General features: G+C 48.1%; 1 protein-coding gene across 2 annotated transcripts in view; it reads left to right on the forward strand.

The window, feature by feature from the left end:
- Positions 1–1,533: 1,533 nt before the first annotated feature.
- FAM131A (family with sequence similarity 131 member A) overlaps positions 1,534–19,688 on the forward strand; it is a gene marked incomplete at its 5' end in the record, with an annotated part of 55,693 nt that continues 37,538 nt past the window's right edge. Inside the window, one exon of one of the 2 annotated variants that reach the window (XM_081190532.1) lies at positions 1,534–1,860. In XM_081190532.1, the coding sequence (XP_081046658.1) occupies positions 1,830–1,860 (31 nt within the window). Of the gene's footprint in view, positions 1,861–1,931; positions 1,999–19,688 lie in introns of those variants that run through there. The other variant, XM_081190531.1, reaches the window with a different exon arrangement.

The raw sequence follows: 19,688 nt of genomic DNA on the forward strand, positions 1-19,688 counted from the left end.
GCCCATCTTACGGTTCTCAATCAGTCCAAAGTGGTGGCTCTGGCTGTCAGCTTCCTCCTCCTTAGCATCAGCGTTTCCCTTCTAGAACTCAGCAGAGAGGAAGATGTGGACAAAACTTAAAACAGCTGCCTTTGCCTATCATTGGCTCTGGCTCCACTTATAGCTTGTCTCTCTTCTTTCTGTCCCACCAGTACCAATGAGCACCAGCTACCACTACCTGAGATCTTCTGTATGCAATGACTGTATTTGATCACTGAGCTACACATTTCCATGAAGTGGAGTTGCAATGCTAATGCCAAAGCCTGATGCTTAAGGGCAGCTCCCTTCTGTTTTCTGTGTATGATTGCTCGGCCTCATGAGCTACTGCCTGCAGCATGGGGCTAGAAGGAAATGAAATTTTAGTTCTATCTCCCTTGTATCAATGACCATCATACATGTTGTCTTACGAAGTAACGTACCCTGAGCCGTATGAGGGGCTGGCAGAACTGGGAGACACTAGACTACAGTGGCTTGGTGAAGGAGGATGTACAATTTGGCACCACCACAGTAGCATTCAGAAGAAGAAAAAACTGTCAGGCCATGAGGCTTAAGAAATCTAGTACGGGACTTTTAAAATATTTTGCCAAGGGTGCTCAAACACATGACTTATTGCATAGTGTCATCCCCCCAATAGATGTTGATGAGTTGAAGCTTTGGGCATTCCACGACACCTTTCCTTTTTGGGGTACCATGTGCTGTGTTAGTGTGAATGGAGAGGTGTTTCTCTGGACCAGCGGCTGCCAACTGGCGTCATTGCTGTATATAGTAAACAGCCTCCTTAGAACAGATGCTTTGCACCATTCCACACAATGCCCACAATGCCCTTTGGCTGAGCAGCAACCACATCACATATTATTAGGAGCGAAGATTATAGAAGGGGCCCCGTGGCCACAAGAGAGGGGGACGGAAGAGTTTCCAGCAGAAAAGGATACTTGCCATAAGGTTGGGAGAAGGCGTCTTGCCTTGTGTGTGTGCTTGTGCATGACAAGTAGCAGGAGAGAGGGGTTGCCATGCCTGTTGCATCTTCTCTTTCAGGCATCACGAACCCATCTTGCTTGTGAAACTTGGGTGGGGATGGGAGAGCTGGCGTAGGTGATGTGAGAGCAGGGATTTAAGTCTCCCCAACCTACGTGCAGGACCCAGGAGCATTAGCACCTGCAAATTACAGATGGCAAACCTGGCACAGCAAGCCATTGATCCGCCACCTAAGCAAAATCGGTTAGCTTCTTCGGCCCGCCCAACAATTCAACAGAGCCTTGGTTCCAGGTTCTAGTTCTGGCGGCGCTGGCCAAGGTGCTGAAATCGGCGGCGCCCGCCTAGAAGCCAGCTTTGCTGCTGTCCAGGGTGCTGAAGCCAGAGCGCTGTTCTTGGTGCTGAAGCCAGCTGCCTGTCTGCTAGCAGCTCGCTCGCTCGCTCGCTCTCAATTCTCCGCCAGCAGCAGTGACGTAGTCGAACGTGCAAGCGGCTCAGCCCCAGTGTCCCTGAGACGCCAGCTTCTCGAGGGGGCAGAAACTGAGGAGGAGGAGGAGGAGGAGGAGACAGAGAGAGCCAGAGCGGTTCCTGGAGATCGTGTGTGTGTGTGTCTGTATGCGCGCGCGCTTCCTCCCTCCCCCTAATCTCCCCTCTTCTGTGTTGCCAGATCAACCCCACCAGCCAACGGGGGGAAAAAAGAGAGAAGTCGCTTCTCCAGCCCACCGCCCGCCTACCAGCTCACAGCCCATGAGGTACTGTGGCAATGTGTGCGGTCTGGAGCAAAGGTTTACTGCCATCCTAAATTGCCCCCGACGATTATGGGCTGTATTGGCTCCAAAACCACCATCGGTAAGATTGCTTCTACCTTGCGGCGGCGGCGGCAGGGGGGAATGGGGAGGGAGTGTGTGGTTGCACCTCCGATGTGCCAGAACCAGCCGGAGTATGGGGGGATGCAGGTGCCTGGATCGTCCCTGGAGAAGAGATTGGGTGAGGCGGGGGGCGGGGGCTGCAGCGGAAGAGATCGCTTAATCGTTATAGCGTGTTTGTTTTCTGGAAGAAGGGCAGCAGGGAGCATGAGCCTGCCCCCCCCGGAGGGGGTAGAGAGGGGTGTGTGCATGTGCGGGGGGGGGGTGCGTTGAGGCAAGGCAGGCTCCGCTCGCATGCTGCCTTCAGGAAAGGGCGAGCCTGGCGCCTCGGCTTCCTCGGCGTGGAAATCACGGCCGAGGTGTCGAGGCGGATGATCGCTCCGCTGGCTTCCCAGGGGTTGCTTGGCGCCGCAGCCTTCCAGCAGTTTCAGGGTTGTTTTCCCTCCAGAGCTTGGAAACATCCTCCCCTTTCCTCGGCTCTCTCTCTCCCCCCGCCGCCCCCCGCCTCTCCCCGCACCCCGCGCCGACAGCAACGGCCGGAGCCCGGCGCAATTAGCATGCGAGGGCAGACTTGCTGTTGCCAAGGAACCACTCTCCTTAGCAGACCTTCAGCCTCACCGCCCCCCCTCCCGGCCGCCTTCTCGCCCCAATCTCAATTCGCATCCGAGAACCAGGAAGGAGAAGGAGGAAACACACCCAGGATTGGCCTCCTGTGTTAGAAGCCTGGCAGCCGGTTCAGCTTCTCCGGCTTGGGCGCAGTGAAGATGGGGGAAGAGGCGAGCAAAGGCTTCGGTCGACGCTCCTGAGCCGAGTCCGGGTCACAGTCTGGAGCAGGAGCCTCTGGCTTTGCAGAGACACTCGGTGCAAGTTGCGTGGAGGGAGCAGGTCAGTTTCACAACTCGGCAGAGGAAGCCAAGGACTGCCAGGGGGAAGGGGACCCTGTTCTTGAATCATGCTTTAGGGAGGCGGTGTGTGGATCTGGCGAGCAGGACCCCCAGGAAGTAGTGGCAGAGAGGGCTAGCCCGCTGCCTTGGGCAATGCATCCCATATGGCGTTATTTCTGCTTGAAATTTGCTCCTAATCCCTTTTCTCAGGGGCTATATGCCCCCCCCCCGCGCCATACACACACCTAGTTGTGAACAGCAGGTCGCTTCAACCCAGAGTCTTGAGTTCATTCCTGGGAATAAAGTTCTGTTTTAAATCAATGGGATTCCTGCCGGCTATCTTCCCTGACCTCGTGCCCTCCAGGCGTTTTGAGACTACTACAACACACGCCAGCTGCCGCCAGCCCAAAAGTTGTTCTCCAAAATATCTGGAGGACACCAGGTTGGAAAGGCTGGATGAGAGTGTCTGGAGTTGGGATGCTAGATAGAGTCCAGGAAGCAGTAGGAAGAAAGTTTTCAGGAATGGGGAGAAAGAAGACCTGTAACTTAGCACAGCATGTATGCATTATGAGTTTGAGTGCTTCATAGCCTACTCTTCTGCTCAGAGCAGCTTACAGAAAGATCAAACGTCATATAATAATGAAAATAGAAAGAACTATGAAAAATAACAACAATGCATTTAAAAAAACAAACAGCAGAGGAAGATGCCAGTGCCACACAAAACTGGCAGCTCTAAAGGCCTTTTAACCTGGCCCCAAACAGATATCAAATTTGGTGCCAGCCAAGACCTGCGCATCTCTTCAACTGTGGGGGACGCAGGTCAGAGCTTCTGAGGATTGTCTTAATACGTGGGCAGTTTTGTGCCTTGTATGCTAGAGAAAGTGGGTGATATTAATAGCAGAAACTGACAATGGTCATAACAAGCACACATACCCTGTTCATCTTTTGGGAAACTTCCCCTTCAGGGCATGTGAACATTGACTCCAATGTCCAGACGCCCGCTTCAGTATGTTTAGAGGCCTGTTCCATGTCCTGAGGCATTTCCCCTCTGAATATCTCGGGTGCTGGGTACAAGCAACAGGAGGGAGGGTGTTGTTTTCGTGCCTTGTTCATCAGGCGTTTGGCTGACTGACTGTTGGGAACATAATGCCTTTCTTTGTCTGCTCCATCAGTTGTAGCATTTGCTTGCATTGCCTGTTTGGGCTAATAGGGTGTCATTTTTGTCTCTGGTCCAGGCTTCTGTAATGTGCTTGGATATGTCCACCTGTCTGAGCTTCTCCTTTAATACCCGGGTTGAAGGCTCCAGAAACACCCTGTGTTTGGCAGCACTATGCTTTTTAATATTGATGGCTCTCCACTCAGCAGTGGTTGGCCCTCGGGACTGGTGGGGCAAAGTGCAGGGAGGCCAACAGTAGGTGACAGGCAGAGGCATCACTAGTTTTAGTTTCTCCCCCATCCTCCTTCCTGCTGAGTTCTACAAGAGCAAGACTGAGGCTAAGGAGAAGGGGAAAGCTGACAACTAGGTTTGTAAGTAAGAAGGCAGGCAGGTAGGGGTTGTTTGGAGGCAGGTGGAAGTTGGTGAGACAGTCCCCCATTTGCTGTAATGCCCAAATCCTCCTCCTCCTTCTGGATACCACATTCAACAGCAAGTTCCCTACATCTCTGTGTTCTCAGCCAACACACATGCAACCTTCGAAGAGAGGGATCCTACCTGTATATCTCATCATGCTTAAATTTAACACCTCCTGGTCTCCCTTACTGTGGCCAGTCTTTAATATGTTGGTGTGGTGGAAGTAGTTCTGTTCAGTCTGGAAGTCCCGCCCCCCCCGCAACCCCCACACTATTATTTAATTACATGTGTATCTGACAGGAGTGAGCCAGCAGTAAATTACACTGGGCAAAGTGTAATAAAACTCTTTATTAGCAAACACAGGATCTGTGCAGCAGTGCCAGGACTAATAAGCACGGCAACTCATCTCTGGCAGGTCTTGTCCCCATGAAGCAGTTGCTGAGACTGAAGGGCCCTGCCTCCCCACAGCTGCCTAAATCCCCTCCTCTCCAGGGTTTTCTCCAAGCAACTTGAGACTGCGCCTGCACGAAGCTAACTTTCCCCCTGCCCCTTTCATGCCTCTTCTGGTTCTGGGAGACTGGGGGAAAGGGGGCTTGTAGCAGGAGAAGGAAACACACGTGCCTCTTCACCAGCTGGACTCATCTCTGCCTCTTGGCCTCCTTTCTCTCCTGCTCCAGCTTCTGTTTCTGATTCTGGACTGCTCTCTGTCAGAGACTCCCCTCTCTCACTCAGCTCTGTTACCTGTTCAGCTTCTGACACCTCCTCCTCCTCCTCCCAGTCTTCTCCCTTTTCTCCCTTGGACCACTTATCATAATCTCACCACCACTTCCCGAGTTCTGAGCCTTCTTCTCTTGGGGTATCCCCAGCTGGTTCCTCTTCCCATTCCTCTGCCTCCAACCAGGCAGTGACCGTATCTTACTCTTCCGCTATGGGCTCAGGGCAGTATATATGACATTTTTATCCTCTGGAGAATATAACATATAGGCTGAGAGAAAGTGGCTGACCCAAGATCAGCACTTCACAAGGGACAATCTTGACCGCACTCAGTTCATGTTCAACTGAGCTCTGGCATTGAAAACAGCTGTTAGGACCAAGCCTTGGAAGATTCTACATCCTAGCGTTTACAAAAAGTCCAGTTCACCTTATCCCAGGTGTTAGCCCCTAGACCTGCCTGTTCAATCTTTTCTTGAATGCCCTTATATGGGCATACAGTATATACACTGCAAATACATATAGTGTAATTCTAAGCATGCTTATTCAGTAGTAAGTCCTGTTGGCTTCTGTGTGACTTAGTCCCTAGTAAATGAGCAAAGGACTGTTGTCCTAAATTGGTTTTAATACTCATTCCCTCTCTCTGGAATCCTGGAAGCTGCTACAAGTCGGCAATTCCCAAGCAACAGTTACAGGTCCCAGGATTCTTTGAGGGCAGCTATGACTGTTATGCTGGTATAATTATCACATGGAAAGTTGTGCATATGTGCCCTTAATAAAACTCAATGTTCCCTAAACAAGGGTAGGCTTTGCTCACCCAACCCCGATCCTAACAATGTTCATTTGAGAATAAGTACTGTTGGTTTCAAGGGGACATACTTTCAAGCAAAATCACTTAGGGCTAGACAGACCTATACACCTTCCATGATAATACTCAGAATTTAAATGGTGCCATAGAATATTGCAAGCACTTGGAAATCATTAGCTCAGTCATCTGCACAAGGTTGTTGTTGTTTAGTCGTTTAGTCGTGTCCGACTCTTCATGACCCCATGGACCAGAGGACGCCAGGCACTCCTGTCTTCCACTGCCTTCCGCAGTTTGGTCAGAGTCATGTTTGTAGCTTCAAGAACACTGTCCAACCATCTCATCCTCTGTCATCCCCTTCTCCTTGTGCCCTCAATCTTTCTCAACATCAGGGTCTTTTCCAGGGAATCTTCTCTTCTCATGAGGTGGCCAAAGTATTGGAGCCTCAGCTTCAGGATCTGTCCTTCCAGTGAGCACTCAGGGCTGATTTCCTTCAGAATGGATAGGTTTGATCTTCTTGCAGTCCATGGGACTCTCAAGAGTCTCCTCCAGCACCATAATTCAAAAGCATCAATACTTCGGTGATCAGCCTTCTTTATGGTCCAGCTCTCACTGCACAAGGTAGCTGGTATTATTATCCCCATGTTATGGATCAGACAGGATGCAGTAGTGACTGAAGCAGAAGTGAGGAGGTTGACAAAGGCAACCTATTGAGTGGAAGGCAAAGGCAAGGTTTGAAATGGGGACTTCTTGATTTCTCAGCTCACAGTGTAATCCTATGCATGTTTCAACAGAAGTAAAATCTACAAAGTTCAATGGGGCTTGTTTCCTGGTAAATGCGTTTTCACACTTTATCTAGAAATATTTATCACATGCCCTATGCCACTACATTTTGGGGGAAGGGCATGTAACATATTTAATGCAATAATTACAAAATAACACCCTCAAAATAAGAAATAACCAGCGCTGGCTTTGATGTAAAAATGCTTCCTTGATACCAGGCTGACCTAAGAGGGGAAGGTATTCTGTAACCAAGGTACCATCCAAGAGTGAGAATCACTGAACTCAGTGGGACTTAACTGGGAGTAAACATAGAATTAGATGATGTCTCCTAGCCCTCTTGCTATAGTAAATGCAACTGGATTTCCTCCATAAGATTGAAGCATAAGAAATGCTTGGCACATCCCAAACCAGAATCTTTCCTCACAATATTTCCAGAATCCTTTGTTTAGATTTGCTGGGGAAATGGAATCCCAGACCGTGAGAAAATGAAGCAGTCACCACTAGCACCTCAAACTGGAATGAAGATATCCAGTGAAATGGTCCAATGCAGCAAAAAGCACCAGCAATGGTGACCACGCCATGTTTGAATTTACGTATCTTTGCCACCATGAGACCTAGAAACTTGCTTAATTGTTTTTGAAAACAAACTAGTTTCTTCATTGTTTTTGACCAGGGCCTTGAACTGCCAAAAGAGGGAGCGGAGGAGGAGGAGGATCCATGTAGCCTGTGGGTCCATCTGCCTAGCCCATCTGTAGTGTGAGTATTTTAGTGTAGGAGCTTCAAGGCAGATGGATGGGATGTAGAAACCATGCTAAGCTCACCAGAAAGGTGGGTGGATATGAGGGAGAACCTCCTGCGCACATTTCACAGCCCAGAAGCTATTGGCATTTTGCTGTGGGTGGAATTGTTTGTTTCTTTAAAGAAAGAAAAGAAACATTGTTTTTCCCCTTGGATTTTTATTTAGGAAAAAAGAATTGAACAAAAAAAACCCATTACCAGTTCTCTCATGATGAATTTTGGCTTCTTGTTGTGAGCTGGTGATTTCCTTAGGGTCCTGGCCAACATTGAGCTTTATAGAAAAGCTAATTTGAGTGGTGAATGGAGGCTGTTGACTTATGAAGCTAATGCCTCCTCCTGAATCAGACCATGGGGGTCTACTTCCTGATATCCTCTTGGACAGGAGATACCAAGGATTGAACCGGAGACCTTCTGCATGTTAAGCATATATCTACAAAATAAAAAATTCCTTCCAGTAGCACCTTAAAGACCAACTAAGTTAGTTCTTGGTATGAGCTTTCGTGTGCATGCACACTTCTTCAGATACACACAGATGCACAGAAGTGTGCATGCACACGAAAGCTCATACCAAGAACTAACTTAGTTGGTCTTTAAGGTGCTACTGGAAGGAATTTTTTTATTTTGACTATGGCAGACCAACACGGCTACCTATCATATATCTACAACTCAGCTACATTCTCCCTTGCAATAGGAAGCAGCAACCTTATACCAGGTCAGGTATCCATCTAGTGTAGTATTCTCTGCTCTGACTGGCAGCAGCCCTCTACAGATGCAGGCAGGAGTCTTTCTCAGTCCTCTTTCAAAATGTCAGGGAACGAACCAGGGATCTTCTGCTTGTAACCCATCTCTCTTGATACACTTCATCTGGCTGCCAAAGTTATCGCTTCCTCAATGTACCCCTTCTTTGGAGAAAGGACAGTGAAAATGTCTCAGGGGGAGCCAAGCCAATTGCCCCCACCATTCGATAAGCTAGTTTTTCAGTTTGTGCAGAACGTGCAGGTGGACAAGCAACAGCAATCCCCAAAAGCAGCAGCACACTCTCGCAGCCCCCATAAGGCTGCTTCTTGCCAGCTGGCTTAAAACACACCGTTTGTTTTCCTTCCTTCCCTCACTTTCAGACAGGAGAGCAGGGCATCATAGTTCCTTTCAACACTAAGCCAGGCAGGTAGGGAGTTCCATGAGGCACACATACCAGTCATCTAAGAGGGCTCACTGGTCATTCATTAGATGGAGATCTTGTTGTTCGCTCATACAACTTAGTATCAAGTAGTACAAAGACCTGTGTTTGATGGTGGTGGGTACTGCCTCTGTTTTTGGACGGGAGTCGATTACTGGCAAATTCAGGTTGATTTGGAACTCTTGTGCAACAAACAAAATTTGACTTTTTGTGATAAGTTAAAGTGCAGGGAAGATGAACTGACAACTGTGGGATAACACCTGCTTATTCCAGTGTTGTCTAACCTCCCAGGAAACAAATCAGAATGAATGCTCAATAAGTAGCCAATGTTGTCTCATCTCCCTGCAGACAAGTCAGGCAATCAATATCACCTCAATAAACAGGCGATCTGGAAGTGACCTGCAAATATTTAGGAAGAATTCAGAAAAATCAGTAACTAGGAACGTTGGAGAATTCAGTTGGAAACAGGAGCGGAAATTGCAGCAAATCACAGGTCTGCCCGAGGTCAGGAATGCAAAACATTATTAGCTGACTTTTTTTATCCAACAAACGTTTCATAAATAATTACATGGTTTCCCTTCCCTTGAAATGCACTGAGGTTAATGACATAACTCATTACGTCCTTAACTATATGAGTTCCACCCACAACAGACAGCAAGGCAAATTGCCTAGGTTTTAGCAGAAGCCGATCCGTGATGGAATGGAGACATAGGGCAAGCACTTGTGTGGAGCAGAGAGACTGAGAAAGAAGGGATGAGGGAGGGGTATGAGGAGCACACAGCGGACCATTCCCTTTCTGCCCAGTGGGGCTTTCCTACCCTTTGTGTATCCTTTGACTCCTACTGCTTTGGGAGACCATCAAAACCCTCCCCTTTGCAGGTGCCGTATTAAAAGCCACTCTGCAAAGGCCTCACTGGCAGCCCCTTTAATTCCCCCTTGCGTGCTGCTGAACCCTACAATTGTGGGGAAGTTGCTCAACCCCTTAGTTGTGGGGGAGTCGTAACAGCCCATTCTGCCACTTCAGAGTCCTTTTCACTTTCGCTCACAGCAGTGTGTCCCTGCAGAGGTGTTAGGAATCCTGTTCCCTAGCAATCAGTGGCACAGGGCACCGTTTTGTTTTTTTATGGGCATTGTGTGCGTTCTCCTTCTTTATTTCAGCTTCACTTGTTGCATCTTCTGATAAATTATTGACTTCATTGGCCAGTGGGAGGGTGTGTTTTTCTGTCTCTTCCCTGGCAAGAGGAGTCCTTGGTGTGATGGCACCAGAAAGAAAACCCTCTGCAAACATGCAGCAAAATCCCACGCTGGAGCAATATACAGTCTCCCCTTTGCACAGAGCAAACATCCTGTGTAACCTTTCCTTTCCACAGAGGGTACAGGAAAATGCACATTCCTGCTTCCCATTGATTTTTTTTAGAATCTCCTGTGAAACAGAGGGACCAGTTCTGCTGACTTTCTCTCCTTTTGCCAAGACTTTCTGCTCAGTCTCTCATTTCCCCAGCCTGCCAGAGTATCAGCATGATGGTGTTCAGACATAGCTTTTGTCCCTGAATCTGTTTAGCTGAAACCATAACCGTTTTGCTCAGGAGTGGGTCTGAACTCTTCCCTGCCTTTGTGATGATGGGAAGCCATTCAGTATAGTGACCTGGTGTCCTCTAGCTTAGTTGGTAGAGCATGAGATCTCAAGGTTGTGGGTTTGAGCCCCACGTTGGGCAAAGGATTCCTGTATTGCAGGGGGTTGGACTAGATGACCCTCGTGGTCCCTTCCAAGTCTATGATTCTAAGGTTCCATCTAAGATATTTTGGACCACAGGTTCCATCAGCCACAACCAGCATGGATATTCCATAAAGATACTATCAGGCACCAGGCCATGTGGGAAGGGCCCAGGATGCAGATTGGGGATAGCCAAAGTGATGCCCTGCAAATGCTGTTGGACTTCAGCTCCCATCATCCTACTGGCCTGCTGGCTGGGGCTGATGGGAGTTGGAGGCCAACAACAACTGGAGGGAACTATATTGGCATAGATCCTTTCTATGCTAGTATGCTCTTGGATGCTGGAAGGGATGCAGCTGGTATGGGAAGGAATCACAGCGTGGGAGTTCCCCACACAATCCAGGCTTGGAAGGAGCTGGGATGTCATAAGGTCCCCAGCATCACTAACCTGGGGTTAAGCAAGGCTTTCCAGGGGACAGAATGGAGGAAGGGCAAATCACCCACCCTGTCCTTTCAATGTGAAGAACCTTTTAATTCCCTTCCCTTCCTGTTTGGTGCTCTCTCAGGCCTGATGGATGCATTCCTCTTGGAATGGGGTAGCCTGCCATCAGTTGCCTGTGGTCTGCTCTCCAGCAGCTCCAATGCTGTGGGTGCAGAGGAACGGTGTGGGTCAGCCAAATGATGTGGCCAACAGGGCAATACAAGAGTAGGAAGGAACCAGATCATTCTGCCACCCACTTGGAGAGTTCTTGCCAGCCTTTGCTGGAGCTCCATGAGTCAGGAGGACACCGCAGCCAGCAACTCCCACACTGCTCCTATAACTTATGGACTGGGCCACAGAGGGACAGGACATAGTTTCAAGGGAATTCAGTGCTTCTTTAATTGAACCCATTTTCGAGGCTTGAAGCTGGAGGTCTTTGCTGGGGCTACCAGGCTTTCATACTGCTAAAGAAATCTTGGTTTGTTGCAAGAGTTTCAGCTGATTGATTTCCCAGGCACATTTGAATAAATGTGTGTACAAGTAAAAGCAATAGTTCTGAAGCAGAAAGCATACCTTATTTTTTTTAATGTTGTGTGTGATATGTGTTGTCTTAGCAGGAGCACATCCTTTCTGGATGTAAGAGAATGAGGCATGACTCTTTAAAGATGCTTTTTGGCTTCTGCATTTTCCTATACGTGCCCATAAGTACTCATTTTAATCTGCTGCCTCATTAACCAGGGTAGGGTTGGTTGTTTTTTTTTTAAAAAAACACAATGCGGCCTTCTGCCGTGTTACTAGGAAGTTAGTCTCCCTGCATTCAAAAGGGGTTGAGCATGCCAGGGGTTGCAGCCCTGGCCAATCAGAAGTTAATAGACTGCAGCACAAGTCTTTCTTATTATTATTAATCTGCGCCATTGAAATGCAATCCCTGTCATTTCCAGGTAGAATTGGCAATGTGTCCTGCCTGGAGCCCTGGAGAGCAGCTGCTGGTCAGTGTAGTCAGGGGTCAGCAAACTTTTTCAGCAGGGGGCCGGTACACTGTCCCTCAGACCTTGTGGGGGGCCGGACTGTATTTTTTTGGGGGGGAAATGAATGAATTCCTATGCCCCACAAATAACCCAGAGATGCATTTTAAATAAAAGGACACAGTCTACTTATGTAAAAACACACTGATTCCCGGACCGTCCACAGGCTGGACTTAGAAGGTGATTGGGCCGGATCCGGCCCCCAAGCCTTAGTTTGCCTACCCATGGTGTAGATAGTACTGAACTGGATGTACCAATGATCTGACTCAATATAAGGCAGCTTCCTCTCTTCCTGCCTTATGCTCCTTTCTGGGCTCTGGGCAGGGCAAGCGTTTTCACTCCCCTTTGCTAGCTCAGGGTACCCTCCCCATTTTGTGTCTCATCTATTTCTGGCAGCGAAAGGTGACATTGACACCCCTGTTTTTTGGCACTGCTGCAGTTTCAGCAGGACCCGGCCCTCCGGACTGTCCTTCTCATTGTTCATCAGAAATCTTTGCCTCCTGTCCCTTGCCAATGCTGACGGCAGCCCCGGGACCGGGACCAGTGATTGCTGCCCCGGCTCTCAATTGATGCTGAGTCCCCGGTTAAAAAAACTTTGACACACATTCTTTGATTTGTGTCTGTGTTTAATGTCTCAAAGTGGGAGGGAGAGAATCTGTGCTATTTCTGCGGAAGCTGCTGGCACCCGCCACCCCCCGGCATGATGGCAGCACGCTCGGAAATTAATGGCTCGCCTGTTAGGAACGCAGTGTCCCTTTCATGGAAGGGAGACTCACGCTGCCGGATGCAGTCTCTTCTTGGAAGGAAATCCTGGCTAGATTCACACATCCTCCCTTCCTCCTTTTCTGCCCCTCTCTCTCCATCTCTTCCCTCCCCACTGACACAAAGTCTGTTTCAGTCTGTGTGCACATTACCATCCACTCTGGGACCAGTGCGCTCCCAATACTGCTGGCTGTAGAATCCGCATTCCCCACAATGCAGAACTGGCTCGTAGTTTCTTGATAAATGCTGTTTGATGCTTTTCCCACTCAAACCAGTTTCCAACTGGTTTGAATCATAAGCTATACTCATTTCACTGTTCAAAGATCCTCCTATTTTCCAGGGACAGTCCCAGATATTTACAGAAGCCATCCCGGTTTCGGATTTGATCCCAGAATGCTCCTGTTTTCCTTACGATGTCCCTATTTTCATTGGATAAATGTTGGAGGCTATGGAATTACCTGACCCCCGAGGCATCTGAAGGCAGCCCTCTATAAGAAAGTTTTAAAATGTTTGATGTTTTATTATGTTTTTATATATATTGGAAGCTGTTTGAGTGACTAGAGAAACTCAGTCAGATGAATGGAGTATAAATAGTAAAATGATGATGTTGATGTTGATGATGATAGAATGTCCCTATTTTCATCAGAGGAATGTTGGAAGGTATGGGTTCAGCTAAGGTGTGTACACTTGAGAAAGCCATTGCACATGTGCAGATGACTGCTTCGTGAATAGGAGTTGTTGGGGGTTTGTAGGTGAAGGAAAAACCAAACTGGTAACGTTCCCACTCCCTTTCTGGAGTATGGGAAATGACCTCGCAACAAATCACCTTTTAAGCCTCTAATGTGTACCTAGCCTTAGTTTCCATAGAATCCCTGAGCCAGAGGGACCAGCCTCCCTTTCCCACGACAGTGACGATGCACAGCAAATGCTGCCTTTTGCAGGAACTTTGCCCCATTTATAGTCAGTAGATATTCAAGGCTGCTTTGCATGTTCCATAGTTTGCATGCTATATTGCAAGAAGTTCTTTGCCCTGCGTTCATTCATGCATTATCTCAGCAGTATGCTTTTCGCATATCCCAGGAACCGAAACCACATGGGAACATCTCTCTGCTTAGTTAACCATGAGCATGAAACAGTATCTATGTGATTTGGGCTGAATTTCACTTGTAAGTTTTATTGACTGGAAGGGAACTGGTTTCCACTATCCCTTGCTTAGGAGCTGAGCAACACTGTGAAGACCCTTGCATGATGTATTATTGGGGGTTGGACTGTACCACTTCAGGATGCAAATGGGTGTTTGTGTGTGTGTGTGTGTGTGTGTGTGAGAGAGAGAGAGAGAGAGAGAGAGAGAGAGAGAGAGAATGATTATGTTCATTGATCACACTTCCTACAAAAGTATAGGAATGTAGGAAGTTGCCTTATACCAAATCAGACCACTGGTCCATGTAGCTCAGTATTGCTTGCACTGACCGGCAGCATCTCTCCAGGGTTTCAGGAAGAGGCTTTTCTCAGGCCTACTTAGAGATGCTGGAAACCGAACCAGAGATCTTCTTCATGAATAACAGCTGCTCTGTCACTAAGCCACGTCCCTTCTCTCAAAATCAGCAAGGCAGGGGGGGGGGAAAGCTAGCTTTGAACGTTCCCTTTGACTACTTTTGTATGCATAGTGATCCTTTAAAAAAACAACACCCCATGACAACAACATTTGTGTGTGTGTAAATGTTCATATTCAAGCATTTGTTCCATCTCCCTGGAGGTTGAAGGGATACAATCCATCAAGAGCTGTACCACGTAATTCTGTAGTAGATCATGTACATCAGCAGACAGGCTGGAGACAGACTGTAGTTTGTGAATTTAAAAATCCAGACGATGGCAATGCCTTTTATTAGGCCAGCCGGAATGTCACAGAGGAAGTGCACAAGCCTTCGGGTTCTCCAGAACTCTTCATCAGGCTTGATGCTGCTGCACAGAGCAAGAGGAAGGGCAGAGGAAAAGAGTTGGTGATGCCTCGGAGCCGGTGGCTGGTCAGAGGCTTAAGACGCGGCAAGGAGGAGCCAGCAGTAGACATTGAAAGGAGGATCCATGAGGTGCTATGCAGGTCTCATTGCACCTAACACTGCAGCAGAGGGAAAAAGGAAAACATACCCTCATGTTTGAAAAAATAAAAACAAAGTATTATATGTTCCTTTCCTACTCCGTGGCAGTGTTAGGTGCATAGAACCTCACAGAGCCCCTTTTCAATGTCTGCAACCTGCTACCACATCCCATCTAAAGGCTCTGACCAGAGGCAGACCCCAAGCCAACTTCCCTCCCCCCAGCTTTGCTCTGGCCTGATGAAGAGACCCGTGGACCTGAAAGGTTTGCACATTATTCTGGGTTGGCCTAATAAAGGTGTTGCCCTCATCAGTGGCAGACATTGGGCTTTCACATTTTGGAGGCACCCTGTCTGATGCCAAAATTCTGCACCCCCCCTCACACCTTCCATTCTATATCATTGTTGTATTTCCAGATAATTTTTATTGGTGTTCATGTAAATATAAGGTCCAGTGGTGCATTCTTGCTAAGTTTCATATGCAGCACACCGTATGCAAGCAATATGTTAATTTATGCAATGTCGATTCGAGTATCCTCTCCGACAACCTCTTGGCTCAGTGCCCAGTGTGGGTGAACCCATCATTCTCCCCGAAATCCACCTTTGCCCTCTTTCTGTATTTAGAATTATATCTTATGGGCAGGACTTTACTTTCATTTTTAACAGAGCTTGAAAGTTTGAAGTGATTTGAGAGAGGTTTCTTTTTCATGGGGGTGGGGTGGGGAAGGAGTGCAGACGTTCGCACACACAGTTTATTTTGCCCCGAGGTCACTTTGCGGTGTTTTCAAACAATAGGGAAACTGCCTAGAGGCAGGAGTGGCAGGTGTATACACACCACAAGCAACAATCGCCTTTTAAAACAGCCTTCTACGCGCTGAAAAATACTATTCTATAGCACTAAAAAAACCCACTATGCTATCTCAAGTATATATAGATACGTGTGGGCAAATATACGCTGGTAAAAGTATTTCGAGTGAGTAACTTTTGTGGCATTAATTTCAATTCTTATTGAAGGGGTCCAGAGGACTCTAAGGATGCTTCCAGATGGGGGCTGAATATTGTTGTTAAAATATTGCAAACAGGTCATTGGCAAAACATAGCTATTCTTTAAATTCATGCATTTTCCCCGGGGAGAAAATGAATTAAATAGGGGAGGGGGGAATATGACTGTCATCTTGATGATGGCAACAGACATTGTGTGGAATCTGCAGAAAAACAACAACAACCCCCCCCCACAACCTTGCATTAAAGAGGAGCAGGGCTCGCACAATGAACTGGAAGCGCTATAAATCTCAGCTAGATGGGCAGGGAGAAGTCGTTTCTGCATTGGGACTGTGGCAGAAGCAGGCACATGCAGCCCCGTGGAGAGTCACAGATCCTCCTGCTGCACGCAGGAGTCTGCAGGAGAGCTTGCATGCAATGGCTAAGACCGGCCAGAGCCTTGCTCTCAGGCTTGCGATAACAGGTGGACCCAACAGGCAGCTGGAGTGAGAGCCATGGAACAATTATTATTAGTGGAACGAGCTGCAGCCCAGCAGCTACCTAAGCATTTTTGTGATGGGATGCATGCACTGTTCCCATGAATGCTGACTGCTCCAGAATTCTAGACAATCTGGGAGCAACAAATCCTAGCCTCTCTTTCTCTATGGGGAGTGTGGCGCACACATACCCACTTGGGTCCTTTAGCGGCATATTTTGCTGTAGTCAGGGACTGTTGTTTTCACGGAGGGGGACGGGCACAGATAGAATGGAATAGCCGGGACCCTGAACAGCAGCCTTCTCCACTGCAACGTTTTGTTGCAGGTACCACTTTTGTGAATCACAGGGCTGGACTGACTCAGCGGTCACTCTGACTTTCTTCGCCAGCTGCCAACCAGGCAGTCTTTGAGACCTTGCCAGAAAGGGTACGCTAGGCACCTGCAACTCCTGTCATTTACCCTCAGCATCAGATTGCCAGAAGTCCACATTTTCTGAAAACGGAGGGCTATCGTTTGGAGGAGAACACCACCACCTGATTCTCCTGGAGAGAGAGAGAGTGTGTGGCATTGGTGCCCGGGGGAAAACCTGGCAGCGCTCAGAGGCGGGAGGTGTGGATGTGTGTATCCTGTTCCTTTTGCTTGCTTAGGAGAGGCAGGTTGGCAGACACTTTCCCTTGGCTTTATACTCTGCGACTCTACACATCTCCCGACAAGCTCCTTTAGCAGTCCCCGAAGACTGAATGCAGTTCCTGGCACACAGCCCCATGCAGCCAGCCACTGTCTGCAGGGCTCCTTCGGAAAGCCCCAGGAAAGAAATCCGAGCAGCAGCAGAATAATAATGGAGCAGAGGAGAAACTTAATTTCTGCTTTCCCTGGCAGGTGAAAGCAGCCTAGGGAGCTAGGAGAGGTGTGGGGTCAGCTGGTAGCCCCCCACTTCATTCCTGGCAGGAGCTGCAGAAAACAGAGGAGAGAGGGAGCAGCTTAGTGGTAAAGGCTCTGCCTTGCAAGCCAAAAGGTTCCGGGTTCAATCCCCCAGCATCTCCAGAAATCCCAGAGAGCCGGTGTCAGCCAGTGTAGACTATACTGAGCAAGATGCACCTGTGGTTTGACTCAGCGTCAGACAAGTTTGCCCTGGGTCCTGGAAGGATGCTGTTAACCACAATGGGTGGCGTCTGCTGTTGGGCATACTCAGAGCAGACTCATTAAAACCAGAGGACTTTAGGTAAGAAGGCTGATTTATCTCTAGCTAGCTTGCTGGTTCATCTAGTTCAGGGCCCACCAAACTTGGGTCACCAGCTGTTGTTGGACTACAACTCCCATCATCAAGTGGCCATGGATGATGGGAATTGTAGTCCAAAAACAGCTGGAGACCCAAGTTTGAGAAGCCCTGGTCTAGTCTAAATGGTGTTGGACTCCAGCTCCCAATAGCCCTAGTCAGCATGGCCAGCGGTCAGGGATGATGGGCTTTGTAGTCCACCAAAATATCCAGAGGGCTACAGATTCCCCACATGTGCTCTGTTCTATGCTAAATGGCAGAAGCTCTCCAAGGATTCACACAGCGCCATCTTTGAGATACCACGGAGTGGAACTGGGACCTTTTTCTGAGTACAAAGCAGATACTATACCACTGAGCCACAGTCATTCCCTGCAAGCAACTTGTTGATTTAGTTCCAATGGGTTGACTCTGCATATGACATGCATTTAAAGCACATCAAAAATGTATTTAAAATACCTTCCTCCCTTCAGAGAATCTTGGGAACTATAGTTCATTAAGGGGGCTGGGAATTGTAGCTCAGCGAGGGGGAAACTGCCATTGCCAGGGTTCTTTGGCAGACGTTGTGAGCTTTAAATGTGCATGGGATGTGCTTTGAATGTGTGATGCGGCTCTAAAACCTTACAGTTATTCCAGTGAGAAAACAGAGGAATTAAATTCTGGTAGCAAAATCTTTCATCTGGAAGCCAACATGCTTTGCTCTAGGCAGTTAATATCTGCTTTTATCCGTTGCTATAACAGATGTATTTTTCCAGTTGTATTTTATTAAATATCAAAAAATTCACATATATATATTCCAATACATAACTTTTTTGTTTTGTTTTGTCTACTTCCCACCCCTTTTTCCATGGTGTTTTTTTACTTCTCCCCCTTGCTTCACCCTATCTTCTGTCTTTTATACCATAACAATGATACAATAACTTCTAATTCCTTCTGTTGCTCATAGTTCAAATCCTGATTGCGAATTCATCGTACTATAATATTTCTTTAGACAGCCCCCCCAAAAAAGAAAGCTTCTATTCTTCCACAAAACAATTGTCTTTAGGTTCTCCTATTTTAGCTGTTACCTTTGGCAATTCCGCATAATAGTCAATCACATTACTTATCCATTCCTTTTTGGTGCGAAGTTGCTATAACACAGGTGAAAATAGATCTAGGATGTGTACGGGGAACTTCAGAGCTGTGGACCATATGTGGCCCTCCAGGGTGCTCCATGTGGCCCTTGGGTCCCTCTCAAGGTTGTGCCATTTCCTGGCATTGCTTTGCACCTTCCTTGACTGCAGCATTGCCTGGCTTCAGGGAGTCCTTCCACTCTGACAATGCTGCTTGCTTTCTTGAATGGAAAATAGAGAGGGGATTGTGAGTGGAAATCTGCCTATTTCGCTGAAGTGAAATGTGCATTCCTTCCTTCTCCCAATCTTGTTCTTGGCTCTGCCTGCCATGGCCATGTGGCCCCTGAAAGATTACCCAGAAGCAGAATGTAGCCCTTGAGTTGCAAATGGTTTCCCACCGTTGATACAGAATGTGCCTGTGGATTGCGACTGGGGGAGGGGGGGAGAGAGACAGACTTCATGGTTTGTCCAGGCTTCAAAATTCCTGCTTTTTGTCAGAACTGGAATCAGTGTGGTATGCGCTGTGGTCTAAACCACTGAGCCTCTTGGGCTTGCTGATCAGAAGGTCAGCGGTTCAAATCCGTGTGAAGGGGTGAGCTCTCATTGCTCTGTCCCATCTCCTGCCAACCTAGCAGTTCAAAAGCATACCAGTGCAAGTAGATATATAGGTACCACTGTGGCGGGAAGGTGGGAATGGTGTTTCTGTACACTCTGGCTTCCATCACAGTGTTCCGTTGTGCCAGAAGCGGTTTAGCCATGCTGGCCACATGACCTGGAAAGCTGTCTGTGGACAAACACTGGCTCCCTTGGCCTGAAAGCGACATGAGTGCCGCAATCCCATAGTCGCCTTTGACTGGACTCAACCGTCCAGGGGTACTTTACCTTTTCTACCTTTACCTTAAATAAAGACTAGGCAAGTGAGAGTTCAAATCCCTCCCCTCAGCTGAGAGCATGATCTGGAGGCAGTCACTGTCTCTCAGGCTAGCCTACCTCGTAGGGTTGTTGCAGGGAAATCCACTTGGAACTCCTTGGGGGAAGCGTGGAATGAAAACGAAGCAGGTGCTTGGAATCCAAAGGCAACCAAATGCCCATGGAAAGCTCACAAGTGGGGCATAGTCATTGCCCTTCTCTTGTTGCCCATCTGCA

This window comes from Podarcis bocagei, assembly GCF_964188305.1.
Source record: "Podarcis bocagei genome assembly, chromosome: 4".
In the NCBI taxonomy this organism is placed as follows: Eukaryota; Metazoa; Chordata; class Lepidosauria; order Squamata; family Lacertidae; genus Podarcis; species Podarcis bocagei.